Source organism: Quercus suber, unplaced genomic scaffold (assembly GCF_002906115.3).
Source record: "Quercus suber isolate HL8 unplaced genomic scaffold, Cork oak 2.0 scaffold_437, whole genome shotgun sequence".
Lineage (NCBI taxonomy): Eukaryota > Viridiplantae > Streptophyta > Magnoliopsida > Fagales > Fagaceae > Quercus > Quercus suber.
The window spans coordinates 410,140-429,265 of NW_027069888.1; the positions used below are offsets into that span (position 1 = coordinate 410,140).

General features: G+C 33.2%; 1 protein-coding gene across 1 annotated transcript; it reads left to right on the forward strand.

Moving 5' to 3' along the window:
- Positions 1–10,777: 10,777 nt before the first annotated feature.
- Positions 10,778–16,034, forward strand: LOC111986040 (F-box/LRR-repeat protein At5g02910). Its single transcript, XM_065761992.1, has 4 exons — positions 10,778–11,140; positions 11,256–11,783; positions 12,556–12,734; positions 15,517–16,034. The coding sequence occupies exons 1-4, from the start codon at positions 10,778–10,780 to the stop codon at positions 15,521–15,523; spliced, it is 1,077 nt and encodes a 358-aa protein (XP_065618064.1). The 3' UTR covers positions 15,524–16,034.
- The last annotated feature ends 3,092 nt before the right edge of the window (positions 16,035–19,126 follow it).

Consider the following 19,126-nt stretch of genomic DNA (forward strand, 5'->3'; position numbering starts at 1 on the left):
AAAAAAAAAAAAAAAAAACTAAACTTCGTCCAAGTTAGTGGTCTCCTTCTTTTCGCTGCGACAGGCCTGGCCATCCTTCGGATCACTTTCAACAGCTTGCTGATCCCTGTGAGCAGTGAGGGGTGGGTTTTCACCAAAGAGCTCGTTAGTGTCCTCAGATTGCGCAGGACGGGCGGAAGTGATTTCAGGGGCATTGATATTGACGGAGGATAGATCAAGGGTAGGGTAAAGCACCTTCACTTGACGGATTGCCTTGTCAAAACCGTCACCATACGAGTCCCTAAGCTCGCTTAAGAGGGCGTCGGAGTCACGGTACTCCCGGATAGCTGTATCCTTGGCCTGACGGATCTCTTTATCTTTCTCTGAAATTACCTATTTCAGCTCCTCCGTCAAATTGAGAAGTTGCTTACTTGCATCTTCAGTCATCTTGAGTTTCTTCTCTTGAGCCACTTTCCAGACATGAAGCTTAGACAGCTAATCCTCCGTCAACCTTGCCTTCTACCGTACACAGCCCAAGGTCGTCTCATAGTTTAAGCACCGCCCCATCAAACCCTTCACCATAATCATGGTCTGAAAGATTGAAAATAATTCAATTTCAAGAGAAGGTATTTATTAGACGAAAGAAAAATAGAAGGATAAAATATGGACTGATGGATTACCTGAGCAATACTAAACAAGGCCGTCTCGCCCATAGCCTCCGTCGAATGATTACCCAGATCTTTGTAATCTTCGGTGGTGATGATGGAGGAAAGCTACTCCAGAGCATACTTAGGGTCGTCTCGAAGAAGGGACATTGGCTTCTTGAGGTCAAAGGACGGACCCGTCATAAGGCCTTTACCAGCCCTATGTTTTGCTAGAGTAACCGTCCTAATGCCCTCAGCCATGAGCCTTACGACGGGTTCTAAAGGAACCTTGGGTTTCTTTGGTGGACGGTCTCCTTTGGACGACTGTTTTCTTTTTGAAGAGACTGTCTCCTTGGCTTCAGTAATGACGACCTCCTTATTCTTAGCGATGGCCTCCTTATTCTTGGCAGCATTGGCCTTTATTAATGCCCTTCTCTTGGCATCGTCCATTTCTGTGAAAATGAACGGGTGAAGTTAGCTAAAAAAAAAAAAGTATCAATTATTCAAATAAGATTGGAACAACGGACTCACGTTAACGGATCTTGGTTTCGTATTTAATTGCTGCCGGGGTTGGTGCAGGTCCTTCACAATACCAATGGATGGTCTCGAGGTTGACCAGCTTAGCCTAGGTCCTTTCCTCCGGCGTAGTCTTGCTAAAAATATTTTCAAGAAAACTAAACTCCTCAAGGCTAACTTGTGGCCGTCGTCAAACTGCAAAAGAGGGTGGACGGTTAGAAAAAGGTTTGAAATAGTTATACTAACCTGAACTGTAAAATGAAAGGCCTCTACATATTAGGACGGATTCATACCAGCCTCTGACAATATGCCCCAAGTAGTATCGACGGGCATATGTTCTGTGTCACCTGGACAACCCATCCACTCGTCATCCTCTAGGAAAAAATAACGACTCTTCCAGTCTCTGTTGGAGTTTGGGGTCTCATATATTACCTTTAACAAAGGACTTCTAGCTACAAAACTATATATGCCCCTAGATTTATCTATTTCATCCGGACGGTAACAATGAAGGAATTCTCTCACCGTCAACCTCCTAGCTCCGTTTGACCAAGCTCCATAAAGAATCTCCATCGCTATGAAGACCCTCCAGGAGTTGGGAGATATTTGGTTGACAGATAAACCTAGGTATTTGAGTAGTTTGCAGTGAAGGGTGCTCAGTGGGAACCTAAGCCTTGCCTTCAACATCTGCTCATACACCCCAACACCCTCTACCCCTTCATAGTATCATTTCTCTGATTTATAGGGTAGACGGATGGGGATGTTTTTTGGAATCTGATAGTTAGCCCTAAGTGTATTGAAGTGGGTCTCTTTGATGGTAGATGTGAAATCGTTGACCGTCCACTCTAGAAGCATGATGAACTCCCTTGGTCTATCAGCTCCTATAACGGGTCCTACTTGTTCCTCGTCATCCTCAAAACCTTTCTCTGATTCAGCCAATTCCGTATCCTCATTTGTTGAGGACGGAGAAGAGGCGGACGGACTCCTATCTTCACTTGGACTCTGTGGGTCGTTATGACCAGACGGGTATACTTCCTCGTAGTCCGCCCCGTCACGGACAACTGATTGATTACTCGATGCACTAGACATTTCCTACAAATGACGACAAAACCTAAGACTCTGACTGGTCTATGAATGGGTAACAAAAGAGTTTTTAAGATATAATCCGACGGTAGAAAAACAAGACAAGTTAGAACTTACCAATTTGTAGGAGAACGGATGGAAGACAATAATGACGGATGCAAGTGAACGGGTTAGCCAGACAGGGATGACGAATCGTGCTCTAACAAGTATGAGTCACTGCAAAATAGGAAAATGAGAAGCGAATGTTTGATATTTATAAAGGAAATGCACGGAAGACGAAGTGACGCCTCGATCCAAAACAACATTCAATGAAAAAGTGACATGTGTTATGGTCCCTGATGTCAGGACTTTTTGCCATATGACACTGACGACCCCCGGACCTTTGGATCGTCACCCCATAATCACAAACCGTCACCCCACGTGTCTTAATATATGAACGACGGACCCATGGGGTGAAGGGGGCAACTGAAAGGGGAAAAAATCTTAATGAAATGGCTTGACGAATCGTCTTCTGTGGGCTAATAGAGGACGGGCCCAAGCATCCGCGGTCCGTTATGAATGGATCCATATTAAATTGGCCCAGCATCCGCGGTCCGATGTGAATGGATCCAGTTCGGACGTACATAATGGCGACGGGTCCGAATACTAGCATGAAGACCCCTGTTGTAAGATACTTGCGGCACACTTCACGGAATCCCAAGATTAAAGGAATTCTATTGGTAAGAGAATTCTAGAATATATGCACATTAATGAGTATCTTCCCCATAAGGAAATATCTTGTCTATCACGTTTAGGATTCTACAAAGAAGAGTCCTATAAGGAAAAGACTTCCGCGCGAAGGAAGAGAACAAACCCCTACTACTATAAAAGCCCCAATACCCTCACAAATCAAGGTATGCATAATTTACCCCCTCTTAAGCACTCTAGAGTTATGAGAATAGTTCTAACTTAACCTTCAGAGGGTATTTGGCCGGCACCACATCGGTGCTCTCTGTTGGGTTCGCTTTTTGTATTGTGCAGGTTTACGCTCGAATGCATAAGTATCGTGTGACTCACTGGTAAATTTCTTGGCATCATCACTGGGTTTCTGGGTTTCTTTCAAATGGAGAGATTCGGGTAGTCTTTGGTTGCTGGGTTTCGTTCTTTACAGTTATGCCTTTGGATATATTCGTGGTTAATATCAATGGTTATGTTGGTTATTAAGTTTTTGATTTCATTTTAATCACTTTTTAGTTAATAATATATTTGGATGCAAAATGAATAAGTCGATGCAAGGGTTTTTTTTTTCTTCGTTGCTTTTGGATGAACAGTATAATCTATTATGCCTCTTTATGGCTTAAGCATGAGCCATTGGGAATTCTCTTATGCAAAGACACATTAAGGTTTTTTTTTTTTTTTTAGGCGGAATTTGAACCCAATTTTTTATTAGAATACAAAAGACTTCTAATTGAAACTTTACATCTCCCAACAAATTGACCTTAGATGGGCCAACTATATAGTTTAACAAATCCATACATCTCCCAACAAATTGACATTAGATGGGCCAACTATATAGTTTAACAAATCCATAGGGACGTGTCTTTTACTTCGAATCCACAAAGGCACAATTTAAGCTAAAAACAAAAACAAGAACAATAAAAATGCGCAATTTGGATTTTTTTTTTTTTTTGTCATTTGAATTTGGATTTTGGTGATTAAAATCTATATATTTTATTTTGATAGTTTTAAAAGGTCAATTATTTGAATTTGAATTTGGTACAATTATGATTATGAATATTCAAACCCCAATAATTTTGAAGGAGAAGAAGCCAATTTCACTTTAATTTTAATTTTATTTAGTTTTAAGTGTTAGTGGAATTCTATAAGTTTCTGGTGTCTGGAATTGGCTATTCTTTTATTTATTTATATTGTTTCAAGTTTCAACCTATGGCATCCACTTATGATAATTGTGGTTTTTATCAATAGACCAAAATACCAATCATTTTTTAGTGTAGACAGGGATTGAACCTTAGATTTATTATTCATCCAATTGTCCAATAAGTTTTACCTTGGTTTTATATTTAAGTTTAGTGATTTAGTCTAGGCTTCGTAGTAAAATTTCATCAAGTTGCTGAAAAAATTTAAAGATAACAAAGAAACTCCTAAACAAATGACTAGCACTAGACCCAATCTTTGCCCATTGATTTATAACCCTTTAAGCCCCAAAATCCAAAATCACCTGTCCATCTAATTAGCCCCAAATACCGCATGAAAAGGCTAAATGTTGGGAACAGCTACTCAAGTTTTAGTTATTTCCTTTTGTTGAATCTCCAAATCCTACTATTCATTTTCTTACTAAAAACACTATCATCCTTATTTTCTTACTATTTTCCAGCCTTTTTACTTTCAAAACTAATCCTAAATCCTCAAAATCCAAGATGTCCAAAGTTGACATGAGAATTTCAAATTTGAATTGGCTTTGTTCCCTTTCTCCTGCATCAACTCCATTATAACAAGACAAGATATCATAATTTAAAAGTGAACTTCAAAATGGACTAATGTACTTTTATTTTGCAGTTTCTAGACAGATGTTATGATGAAGTAAACCATTGGAAATCGAAGGAGATCTATTTCAAGTCTTTGCTACGACATCTCAAGATTGTCAAGATCTTTGGTTTTGGAAATTTTTTACACAAAAAAGAAGTATTCATTTCAATGGTACAATTTCTACTTAATAATGCAAAGGTACTGGAGAAGATGACTATCGCTAAACCACAGTTTATGCGAAATCAAACTTGTTTTTGGGGTCATGAATTTCTACAAGTGGCTCAAAAGTTGTTAAGTTCCCTAGATCCTCTCCTAATACAATGATTATGTTCCCATATGAGAAAAATCATTTTAAGTTGTTCAATCCTCCTAAATGATCAAATTTTCATAAAAACATAACTAGTTATGCATATTAGTTTGGTTCAATGAACTAGAATACTGCTATGATTAGCTATTGATTTCATGTACTTATGTTTTCGTTGTGATGTTAAACTTGCTTTAGGATATATTCATGTTTAATGTCAATGGTTTTGTTGCTTATAAAGTGTTTGATTTGATTTTAATCATTTTGCTGTTTCAACTTTCAATAACATTGTTAGATATACCCAATATCTTATGGTTCTTTTTTGCTACAAATATGTATAGATTGACACAAAATAACATGAAAATAAATGCAATTAGTATCACATTAACAACATAATAAACAAATTTTTGTAATATGTGTGTGTGAGTGTGTGTGTGTGTGTGTGTGTGTGTGTGTGTGTGTTTTCAATTTGAGATATAAGTTTGTAAAGCTTATATGCATAAAATTTTGTAATAGTACTACTCGAACTATTCATAAGATTTATATAAACTGTTATAGCCAAAAAAAAAAAAAAAAACCCCTTTCTTTCCCTCTCTTTTAGTCTCATTTCCACCCTTTTACAATGATAGATTGGAAATTTTGATACATTAATATTTGGGGTGAGGGGATATGAATCCTCCTTGTCTTTATTGGAAATATTAGGCAACACTGACTAGTTAAGTTACAAAGTTCTTAGCTATATATTGGAATTAGGTAGAATTTAATTGGTTTAGAATTAAAAGATTTTTTTTTTACCTACATTAAAGAATAGATATTAGAACTTTAGGGGTAGATATTATCCAACCATAAGCTATATATATATATATATATATTTTTAACTATTTGTGAAATATATTATCTTTAGACTTATCTATATTCTATTTAAAACTAAACACATTTGAATTTTGGTTAACATCATGAAATTTGGAACATAAGCTTTTGATGCCTCACAATTTTAAGTGTCCTTATTTTAATATATTATTTTTAGTTAAGTTTAAATTATATTATATATTTCAACATTCCATAAGAATCTTCCCAGATCTTCAAAAGATAGAAAGGATAGTTTTGCACATGTAACAAAACACAATCATATAAATTGCATATTGATAATTATCATAATTATTAAATTTCATATTTAACTAAATTTATTTTTAAAAAATTATATTTTGTTATACTTTCTTGTATATTACATAGATTATTGATTAATTAATTTCTTTTATTATGCACTAAGTTTTTAGTTACATCCCTCACTCAAAAAAGTGTTACCTGTGTGTGTAGTTTTTTTTTTTTTTTTTTTAAAGAAAGAAAAGAAGAAGAAGAAGAAGAAGAAGAAGAAGAAACAGGAGGAGGAGTTTACTTGGTTAGTTGGTACTTGGACCTATCTAATTCAAGTTTCACACCCAGTAAAGTAACCTTGGATGGGCCAATTTGTAGCTGGGCCTAATCTGCATTCTGCAGCCACTTATTTATAAAGAAGAATAGAAGGGAAAGTAAAGAAGCGCATATCACTATTCACTACTGTTGAGTTGAGAATGGAGGAGGAACAAATCTCTGGTTCTATCAACAGCTTCTCTGACCGATACTATCCCAACGATTATTCCAGCCATGATGAAGAAGAAAAAGAAGAGGAATTGAGCCATGATCATCGAAGCAAACACGCACCAATCCTAGTAGATTGAATCAGCGCCTTACCTGACTCGATCCTCCTCAGCATCCTCTAGTTCTTGACCATTAATGACGCTATCAAAACGGGCGTTTTATCTCAAATTTCTCTCAAAACTAGTTTGGAGAGAGATGTAACAAATTTCTCTCAACTCCTCGTATATTTTTATATTGAGTATGAATTTTGAAAATCTAAACTGTTAGATTATATGTTCTTATTATATCCTTCGTGTTTGTAAAATTTCAAGAAAATCAAAAATGAATTGCTATGTCATTAAAAAAAATGTTAAAATTTTAAGTTTTTGTAATCTAAAATTATATATAACAAATAAGTTTATTGATCAAATAGTAAATAACATCTAATTTGAACGAAATTTGATTTGGATGTTAAGAACATAAGTAATATAAAATTTAATGGTTAAATTTTCAAAATTTACACGCAACAAAAAAAACATATAAGAAGTTCTAGTCGGTAGAAAAACTTTGTTCAGGGCAGAATTGCTACACAAATCTTCAACATCTAATGCGTTTTGTACCCATGTAGGTGTGAATGTGTGATACGCATGCTTCTTGTTGAATTGGCAATCTTCGGTGTGGTTGAATATCAAGCCACTCTTTTTGACAAATGCATGTAAACATTAATGACTCGTTTGCCAATGTGAAGTCACCAACTTTGACATTTCAGGTTATCATGCGTAAGCTGTGGTGGGGCTAGGAAATTTTTGTAGGTTGTCACTAAAATAATTTAACTAGGCTTTGTTTTGCGAACCTGATTGTGACTTAGCTTCTTTTAATATTATCTCACTTTGAAAAAAAAATAAAAAATTTAAATTATATAAAATTTAATAAAGTGATATGTTGAATATTTACTACAACTGTGAGACAAGTCGCTAAGAATAGTAAAATTTTTGTTACTATAAAGCCAAAAAGAGTATAACTGTCATCACCGTCAAGAATAACTAACAACCACAATATTTTACTTGTTACTATTTTATAAGAAAAATGAAATTATAGATTATTTTTATTGAATAGATTGAATGAGTTACAAATTTGAATGATTAGCGATTTTTATCCTTTTGTTTTATAATAGGGTTTTTTGTTAAATAATTTGTTCATTTGTTGTTGTTTGGTTTTTGTTTGTTGTTATTTGAGCTAATATTTATTGTTGTTATTTAAGTTTTTTATTTTTTTATTTTATATATATAAGGGATTGAGGATTATGTTTGGGTGTAAAACTATTTTTGAAGTAATGCTACATTTACAACATTTTTACAATAAATCTTATGCAAAAAGTTGTTAATGGTGAATAAAAAAGTAATATCAATATTGAGCTCAAATTAGAATCAATAACAACTTATCACATTTGATTTATTGTAAAAATATTGTAAATGTAGCATTGTTCTTATTTTTGTTGAATCCAAATTTTTGTAATTCTTAAGTCAAATATTTCATAATTAATTAAACAAATCCAAGCTTGCTAGTATATTATAAAGAGAAATAGAAGGTAAAGAAGCTCACATGTGCATCAGACACGGTATGGATATTTAATAAATTGACCTACATTTAGTGCATTAGACATAATACAGCAATTGACCAATATACCTTCTCAAAAAAAAAAAAAAAAACAATTGACCAATATAAATTGACCTACATTTTGCGCACGGGACACGATATAGATATTTAATAAATTAGACGTAATACGATGAGATCCAAAATAAATTGACATTAGAAGGGCAACCGAAGCCCAATCAACTAAATTAGGCTAATCCTGTTTTTCTTTTTCTTTTTAAAAAAAAAAAAAAAAAAAAAAAAACTAACTGGGCTAATCTGCATAATTAAGGGCATGTTTGGTAAGCATATTCAAACGCATATTTTCAATTTTTAAACAACATTATACATATTATCATAGACTTTTTTACTCATAGGTATATCAAAAAAATACAAACAACGTTACTCAATTACCTCTACCACACAACCCCTAATTATAAAGCAAACCCAAGCTTGCTCGTCTATTAACACTCTGTTTGTTTTAACATTAACGTTTTCTGAAAAATGATTTATTTTCTAGAGAACATTTTCTGGAAAACTATCTCATTTTCTGGAGTTTGGTAACAACCTTAAAAATGGGCTTGAGAACATTTTCTAGTGTTTGGTATCCACAAGTTTTATAACATTTCTTGAATAATTTAAAACATGTATAATATGTGTATTTTGTAAATCCACCTAATGTAATCAATATAAATAAATAATAAAAAAACCAAGAATGAATTTGATTTTCAAACTAAAATTTTGACAACGGATATAATCAAAATTAGTTGTCCAATTTTCATAATCTCAAATACTCATATTATTCATGTATATGAATAGTATTTTTCATAAGTAACGTAAGAAATTTTATTAGAAAAAACCAAGTACACTGGAAGTGTACTATAGTGGCACAAATCAAGAGCAATATATATATATATATATATTAACCATGCTTCTCATAATTCAAAATAACCATTATATCCATAAGTTCCATTTTAAATAGTTCAAAATGCCACATAAGCCAAATAGTTTTACCGGCAAACTAATCCAGTACAAATAGTTTGATAAATACCAAAAATTGTTATAGAACTATTGACGGATTTGTGAGGAGAAAAAAAAAAAAAACCTTATTAAAGAACAATATTAAAGAGGGGAGAAGAAATAGAGACAAAAAAGAGAAGAGAGGCAGATAGAAAGAGAAATTTGTGGGAAGAAAAGGGAGCAGAGAGGGTAATAGTGAGAGTGTGAGAAAAGAGAAAAAACAAAAGGAAGAGAATAAATGAGAGATTTTATTATAAGAAAAGCTGAATAAGCGAAAGAAAATATTATTTCCTAAGTCAGAAGAAGATAACATTGTTTCCAATTTTTTTTTTAAAAAAATAACTTATAAAAAATAAGCCTTATTTTTATAAAAAATTTTCGTTGACTAAAAATAATTTTTCATTAACCAATTTTTTTACATTACCCAACACTTAAAAATATGAAAAACTATCTTCATAGAACCAAACAGAGCGTAAAAAGAAAAATAATAGGTAAAGAAGTTCACATCACTACTACTACTGAGTTTGAGAATGGAGGAAGAAAGCTCTGATTCTATCAACAGCTTCCGTGACCGATATGACCCTGATGAATACTATGATCGTCACGGATACTATGTTCGGACCAATAATTCTGACAGAGAAGAAGAACAACAACAACAACAAGAATCAAGCCATGATCATCGAACCAAACGCCGCAAACACGCACCTTACCGGAATCGATTCTCATCAGCATCCTCTCCCTCTTGACCACAAAACAAGCCATCAACAAAACCAGCGTTTTGTCCAAAAGATGGGCCCATCTTTGGACCTCGCTTCCTTCTCTCCGTTTCGATTCATACCAGTTCGAAAACGCTGCCGATTTCGCCACTGCCGTGAACGTTACCCTGCTCCTGCACAAGGCTCCCAAACTCACAAATTTCTCCACTACATTGGTCCGATTCTGATTTGTGAGGAGAAAAAAAAAAAAACCTTATTAAAGAACAATATTAAAGAGGGGAGAAGAAATAGAGACAGAAAAGAGAAGAGAGGCAGATAGAAAGAGAAATTTGTGGGAAGAAAAGGGAGCTGAGGGGGTAATAGTGAGGGTGTGAGAAGAGAGAAAAAACAAAGGGAAGAGAATAAGTGAGAGATTTTATTATGAGAAAAGCTGAATAAGCGAAAGAAAATATTGTTTCCTAAGTCAGAAGAAGATAACATTGTTTCTAATTTTTTTTTTAAAAAAATAACTTATAAAAAATAAGCCTTATTTTTATAAGAGTTTTTCGTTGACTAAAAATAATTTTTCATTGACCGATTTTTTTACATTACCCAACACTTAAAAATATGGAAAACTATCTTCATAGAACCAAACAGAGCGTAAAAAGAAAAATAATAGGTAAAGAAGTTCGCATCACTCCTACTACTGAGTTTGAGAATGGAGGAAGAAAGCTCTGATTCTATCAACAGCTTCCGTGACCGATATGACCCTGATGAATACTATGATCGTCACGGATACTATGTTCGGACCAATAATTCTGACAGAGAAGAAGAACAACAACAACAAGAATCAAGCCATGATCATCGAACCAAACGCCGCAAACACGCACCTTACCGGACTCGATTCTCATCAGCATCCTCTCCCTCTTGACCACAAAACAAGCCATCAACAAAACCAGCGTTTTGTCCAAAAGATGGGCCCATCTTTGGACCTCGCTTCCTTCTCTCCGTTTCGATTCATACCAGTTCGAAAACGCTGCCGATTTCGCCACTGCCGTGAACGTTACCCTGCTCCTGCACAAGGCTCCCAAACTCACAAATTTCTCCACTACATTGGTCCGATTCGAGTACGAGCCATACCTACAGTCTCACGTTGATCGCTGGGTTCGTTTTGCCACAATTGCCAAGGTAGAATTACTTAGTCTACATTTATCAAACACTTATTTTATCGATTCTAAGAAGGCATACATATTGCCCCAGCATCTCTACGCCAATGAGTTTGTTTCTGAATTGGATTTTTGTTCCTGCAAAATTAAGCCTAGTGGGTTAGTAAATTGGAGTTCACTCAAGCGCTTGTGTATTGGGTTCACGGCCTTGTGCGAAGATGGGATAAGGAAAGTGTTAATGGGTAGTCCTAGACTTGAATTCTTGAAATTGAATAATTGTTTTCGGTTTAATCGATTGGATATAGTGTCGGAGAGTTTGAGAAAATTGGTGATAGATGGGTATTTAGATAGGGATTATATAGATAATTCAGATGGGGGAAGTGACGAGGCTGAGTTGGAAATTGTGGGGGATTTTTTTAGGAAGAAGTGTTGGATAAAGAATGTGTCGGCATTGGTTGAGGTTAAGCTCCAATTCTTCTCTTCGAGTGATTTTAAAGATTTTGGGGAGGAGGATGCTTGTAAGAGGCATGAAGACAATGTGAAGAAACTTATTGAGAGTCTGCATCACGTCAAGAATCTTAATGTTGGCAAATGGTGTCTCACGGTTGGTTTTTTTCGATCCCTTTGTTATTATTATCATTATTTTTTTTTTTTTTTGTTTCGTTTGTCACTATGCAACACTTGATGTTTTTCTTGATTGCCAATGCTGATTTCCATTGCTTGGCTAGGTCCTGCATATAGAACAATGCACATCACCTAGTGCTCATTTTAGTGACAAGTTATTGTTATTGTACAATTTGATTTTAGCTAATTTACATTAATACCAAAAGGAAAAATGATTTTGTGATTTATAAGAGCATTGGAGAATTACCATACTCGATTTGGGCTTACCTCAAAATATTTTGAGACTAAGGATTGGTTTTTGTTCTTGTGAGTTGGGATTTTTCCTGAGCATCTTGATTTTAATCCAAGTTGTAGTTAATCAATAATTAAAAGGACCTAATATTTTTGGTCCAATNAGATCCAAGTTGTGTTATAAATAATTAAAAGGACCTAATATTTTTGGTCCAATTTTGTGAGTTGTACTATTGACTTATAGACACTGCTTTTAGTTTCATGATAAGAGGGCACTTGCTTTAGTGCCAAAGAATGATTCGTCATGATAATCTGTTAACTCTTAATCAGGTCTTGGCTTTCCAAAAGGGCTTTTTTGTTTCATTGTCTTCATATAGGATATATTGTCATTTAAGTAACTTAGTGTTCTATACACCATGTTAGCTAAATTTTTCACTGGCAATGTATATTACGATTGATTTTGTTATTTTTTCTCACTTACTTACCTTATTGTGTCTTGCTTCTTGGTTTGATGGACCTAGGCTCTATCAATAATGTCAGTGAAACATCTGCCTTCTCCACTGTCAATGTGCAAATGTTTAATGATACAAACAAGCATGGGAAAATGTGATCTTCTTGGCATTGGAAGCCTCCTTCAAAGTTCACCTTATGTGGAGACATTGGTTATAGACATCAATCCTGCAACTACATGTGGCCAGCGGTATGTATTTCTTGGACCAGTTTCCCAACTGTCATATCGAAAAACAATGAAGGATTAATTTTAATCATTACTTCTTTTTTTAAATTTGGTTTATTGTATTAATTAAGGAAGTAACAGAGCCTATGACTTCGATAGAGTAGGATTGTGGAAAAGAATACATGTGGCCGACTTTTACTAATCTTTTTGAGGATCCATGGCTTTTGTTGTTGTTGTTGTAGTTCAATGTGTCTAACTATTTAGGGGTCAAATGATTCCCTCAAGGAGAGTTTGGCCACTGTAAGTTCTCAATGTAAAGAGTTAATGTTGATTGTCGACCTTTTTTAAGTGGTTGCTTTGTGGACTATTTACTAAAACCTTGTCATTGACAATGCATCTTTCTTTTTACAACAGAGACTTCAGCGATAGATTTTTGAAAAATCTGTTTGTTTGAAAAAGAGGTCATTCATTGCTAAATTTACCGTTCAGAATTCTAACTTAAAAAAAAAAAAAAAAAAAAAAAAAAAAAAAAGCTATCCAGAAGGCAATGAAAAGCCAATTTTACTTTACTTTAATTTATTTTTAAGTGTAAGGGCAATTATGTTAGTTTCTTGTTTCTGAAAATTGGCTATTCTAATAGTCCATTAAGTCTTATTTTGGTTTATTTCAGTTTAGGGATTTAGTTTCAGCTTAGTCATCTGCTTTCAATTCGAGAAGGTTTTTTTTTTTTTTTTCAAAAGTTATGATGCTTTGTTTGAAGTTTGTGTGATATAAGAGGTGTGACGCTTAGAAGTTTATTTTTTATCTTCAAATTTTTTCCATTTTGAAATCTAGCATACACACATTGATTTATCGCCCTTTAAACCCTAAAATCCAGAACAGCAAAATCCTAAAGTGTTAATTACACTTTACTCATTTGTGCTATGTGCCATTTTAATGTTGTCTACCTGTGGTTTAAAAAATGTCACTTTACCCATTCGAGGTTAGTTATGTTATGTAGCGGTTCCCCACCTCATCACTTTCATCATTGAAAACATGCAAAACCTATGAAAAACAAAGAAATTAAGATCTGAAAAGGGTATTTGTAAAGATTGTCAAAGTTAATTAAAAATTTCATCTTTCCCTATCTTTCTTTGACTAAATGATCTTTGAATTGATTTTTCCCCGCGAATTGAAACTTGGCTTTAAAGAAACTTGAAGATTTTGTTGAAGTTTCTTCCTTCCTCACCACTTCTGCCTACATTGATAGCATCCTCAACTTTGATCTTCATTTGTCTAAAAGCAGCAACAAATTCCTTCTACAGTGAAATATTATCCCATACCAATCTTAAAACAGTAACAAAGTCAATGCCTATCAATAAGGTAGTGGACATAATAATTGAATAGAGTCCCTAACTCCCTATCACAATTGGCAACTCTTTGTTCAAGAATTCAAGATTTATGCCTATTCTGATCTGATGCCTTCATGAACCAATCCCAGACACAGTTTGGTCTTATTTTCCTTCCCACTCAAACCCATTCGATCCTTGACTAGGAATTACTTCAACAAACACGTGTTCAAACTTAGCCTTATAAAAAACCCATGATGGTATGAATCCTTCATTAAGCACCCTAGTTTCAAGCCCTTGAACATCCTGTATCACATATCAAACCCCAATCAAATTTTTATTGCTCCTTGGCAAAAATTGATTTCAAAAAATTGGATGTTCGCATAGACCTACTTGACGATTCAAAGTTGAGTTAGCATCTGGCATCTTCAAAACAATCTGTGCCTTACCCTGCACATCAAATTATTATTTTTATTTTTATAATCTGCCCTGCACATCAAATTAGATCTATGAAATTTTGGACACAGACACAACACAAGTGTTATGTTTCAGCTTGGACATAGCATGTTAGAGACAGCAACTTGTTAAAATTCAGACCATACATATGTCACAGGACCAGCATACTTGGTACAAAGAAAAGGCATTTCTTTTTGTTGATTGGTAAGTGAAAAATAGAAAAGGCATTTCTTATACATTAGTTAAGAAACTCTTCTAGTCTTGGTACAAAGAAAAGGCATTTCTGGGTCAATTTCTTTTGGTCTTGTCTGTGGTTTTAGATTCATGAGGGGAACCTCATTTGAATGATTTTAGGGGACAAGGGCATGTTGAGTGAGGATGAGATTCATGCAGGTGAACCATTTTTTTTATATGAATAATGTCTTGAGTCAAAGCATAAATAACTTCCACAATTTTTACAATAACCCTTTCAGATCTTATTTCTTTGATTTTTTTATGGGTTTTTTATTTATTATTATTTGATTTTAATCTTTTTAATGGTGGAAGTGATGAAGTGGGTAACGGCTGCATAACAGAGCCAACCTTGGTGGGTGGATTGACACTTTTAAAAACATGAGTAAGCAACATTAAAATGACCTAGACCATAGGTGGGCAGAGTGTAAGTAACCCAATCCTAAATCACCTATCCATCAATAGACTCAAATGCCCATAAGATACTCTGCATGGGTTATTTTTACAGCCTTGGAATAGCAACCCACGTTTTAGTTTTTCACCTTTGTTTCATTCCCAAATCCTACTATTCCTTTTCTCAGTGGAAACCCTATAATATTACTATTTTCCAGCCTTTCTCCTACCAAAACCTAACCCTAAATCCTCAAAATCTAAGTTGTCCAAAGTTGACTCATGAATTCCAAATCTGATTTGGTTTGTTCCCTTCTCCTATGGGAACTCCATTATGACATGATAAAATATCATAATATAAAAGTGAACTGCAAACATGCTAATGTGCTTTAATTTTGCAGCTTGTAAGAGACTATGATGTAGTGAATCATTGGAAATCAAAGGAGATCTATTTCAAGTCTTTGCTATTACAACTCAAGTCTGTCAAGATTTTATGTTTTGCAGAAACCTTCCACAAAAAGGAATTCATTTAGTGGTAACACTTCTACTTAAGAATGCAAAGGTGTTGGAGAAGATGGTAATCATTGAACCACAAACTAGGCAAAATCCAACACGGAATATGTTACGGAAATCTCTACGAGTGGCACAAAAGTTGTTAAGCTTCCCTAGATCCTCGCCTAATGCAGTGGTTATGTTCCGATATCAGTAAAATCATTTTAAGTTGTTCGATCCTCTTAAATGATCAAATTCTCATAAATACATTTTAGTTATGCAAATTTGTTTGGTTCAATGAACTAAAATCTTGCTATGATTTGCTTTTGCTTCCAATTTCAAGTACTTATGTTTCTTTCGGATGTTAAGCATGCCTTTGGATATATTCATGGTTAATATCAATGGTTATGTTGGTTATTAGTTTTTTATTTCATTTTAATCACTTTTCAGTCAATAATATATTTGGATGCAAAATGAATAAGTCGATGCAAGGGTTTATTTTTTGTTGCTTTTGGATGAACAGTATAATCTATTATGCCTACTTAAGCATAAGCCATTAATTATGCAAAGACACATTAAGGTATTTCTTTTTTAAGCAGAATTTGAACCAAAAATTTTTATTAGAATACAAAAGACTTCTAATTGAAACTTTACATCTCCCAACAAATTGACATTAGATGGGCCAACTATATACTTTAACAAATCCCTGGGGACGTGTCTTTTACTACGAATCCACAAAGGCACAATTTAAGCTAAAAAAATAAAAAATAAAAATAAAAATGGGCAATTTTGATTTTTTTTTTTTTTTTTTGTCATTTGAATTTGGATTTTGGTGATTAAAAGGTCAATGATTTTGGTAGTTTTAAAAGGTCAATGATTTGAATTTGAATTTGAATTTGGTACAATTATGATTATGACTATTCAAACCCCAATAATTTTGAAGGAGAAGAAGCCAATTTCACTTTAATTTTAATTTTATTTAGTTTTAAGTGTTAGTGGAATTCTGTAAGTTTCTGGTGTCTGGAATTGGCTATTCTTTTATTTATTTATATTGTTTCAAGTTTTAACTTATAGCATCTATTTATGATGATTGTGCTTTTTATCATCAAACTAAAATAGTAAATACCAATTATTTTTTAGTATATGCGGGGATTGAACCTTATATTTATTATTCATCCAATTATCCAATAAGTTTTACTTTGGTTTTATATTTAAGTTTAGTGATTTAGTCTAGGCTTCGTAGTAAAAGTTCATCAAGTTGCTGATAAATATATATAAATATATATATATTTTTTTTTGAGTAAAAGTTGCTGAAAAAATTTAAAGATAACGAAGAAACTCCTAAACAAATTATTAGCACTAGACCCAATCTTTGCCCATTGATTTATCACCCTTTAAACCCCAAAATCCAAAATCACCTATCCATCTAATTAGCCCCAAAGACCCCATGGAAAGGCTAAATAGTAAATACTGGGAACAGCTACTCAAGTTTTAGTTATTTCCTTTTGTTGAATCTCCAAATCCTACTATTCCTTTTCTTACCAAAAACACTATCATCCTTATTTTCTTACTATTTTCCAGCCTTTTTACTTTCAAAACTAATCCTAAATCCTCAAAATCCAAGATGTCCAAAGTTGACTTGGGAATTTCAAATTTGAATTGGCTTTGTTCCCTTCTCCTGCATCAACTCCATTATAACAAGACAAGATATCATAATTTAAAAGTGAACTTCAAAATGGACTAATGTACTTTTATTTTGCAGTTTCTAGACAAATGTTATGATGAAGTAAACCATTGGAAATCAAACGAGATCTATTTCAAGTCTTTGCTACGATACCTCAAGATTGTCAAGATCTTTGGTATTGGAAATTTTTTACATACAAAAGAAGTATTCATTTCAGTGGTACAATTTCTACTTAAGAATGCAAAGGTACTGGAGAAGATGACTATCACTAAACTACGGTTTATGCGAAATCAAACTTGTTTTTGGGGTTAGGAATTTCTACAAGTGGCTCAAAAGTTGTTAAGCTTCCCTAGATCCTCTCCTAATACAATGATTATGTTCCCATATGAGTAAAATCATTTTAAGTTGTTCAATCCTCTTAAATGATCAACTTTTCATAAAAACATAACTAGTTATGCATATTAGTCTGGTTCAATGAACTAGAATATTGCTATGATTAGCTATTGATTTCATATACTTATGTTTTTGTTGTGATGTTAAACTTGCTTTAGGATATATTCATGTTTATTGTCAATGGTTTTGTTGCTTATAAAGTGTTTGATTTGATTTTAATCATTTTGCTGTTTCAAACATTCAATAACATTGTTAGATATACCCAATTTCTTATGGTTCTTTTTTGCTACAAATATGTATAGATTGACACGAAATAACATGAAAATAAATGCAATTAGTATTACATTAACAACATAATAAAAAAAAATTTGTAATATATATATATATATTTGTGTTTTCAAGTTGAGATATAAGTTTGTAAGGCTTATATGCATAAAATTTTGTAACAGTACTACTCGAACAATTCATAAGATTTATATAAATTGTTATACCCTGCCAAAAAAAAAAAAAAAAAACCAAAGTACCCTTTCTTTTCCTCTCTTTTAGTCTCATTTCCACCCTTTTACATAATATGATTGGAATTGATACATTAATATTTGGTGGGGGATATGAATCCTCCATGTCTTTATTGGAAATATCAGGCAACACTGACTAGTTAAGTTACAAAGTTCTTAGCTATATATTGGAATTAGGTAGAATTTAATTGGTTTAGAATTAATATTTTTTTTTTACCTATAAAGAATAGCTATTAGAACTTTAGGGGTAGATATTATCCAACCACAAGCTATATATATATATATATATATATATATTTTAACTATTTGTGTGAATATGTTATCTTTAGACTTATCTATATTCTATTTAAAACTAAACACATTTGAATTTTGGTTAACATCATGAAATTTGGAACATAAGCTTTTGATGCCTCACAATTTTAAGTGTCCTTATTTTGATATATTATTTTTAGTTAAGTTTAAATTATATTATATATTTCAACATTCCATAAGAATCTTCCCAGATCTTCAAAAGATGGAAAGGATAGTTTTGCATGTGTAACAAAACACAATCATATAAATTGCATATTAATAATTATCATAATTATTAAATTTCATATTTAACTAAATTTATTTTTAAAAAAATTTATTTTGTTATACTTTCTTGTATATTACATAGATTATTGATTAATTAATTTCTTTTATTATGCACTAAGTTTTTAGTTATATCCCTCACTCAAAAAAAGGTTACTTGTGTGTGTAGTTTAAAAAATAAAAATAAATAAAAATAAAAATAAAAAGGAGAGGAGGAAGAGAAGGAGTTTACTTGGATTGTTGGTACTCGGACCTATCTAATTCAAGTTTCACACCCAGTAAAGTAACCTGGGATGGGCCAATTTGTAGCTGGGCCTAATCTGCATTCTGCAGCCACATATTTATGAAAAAGAA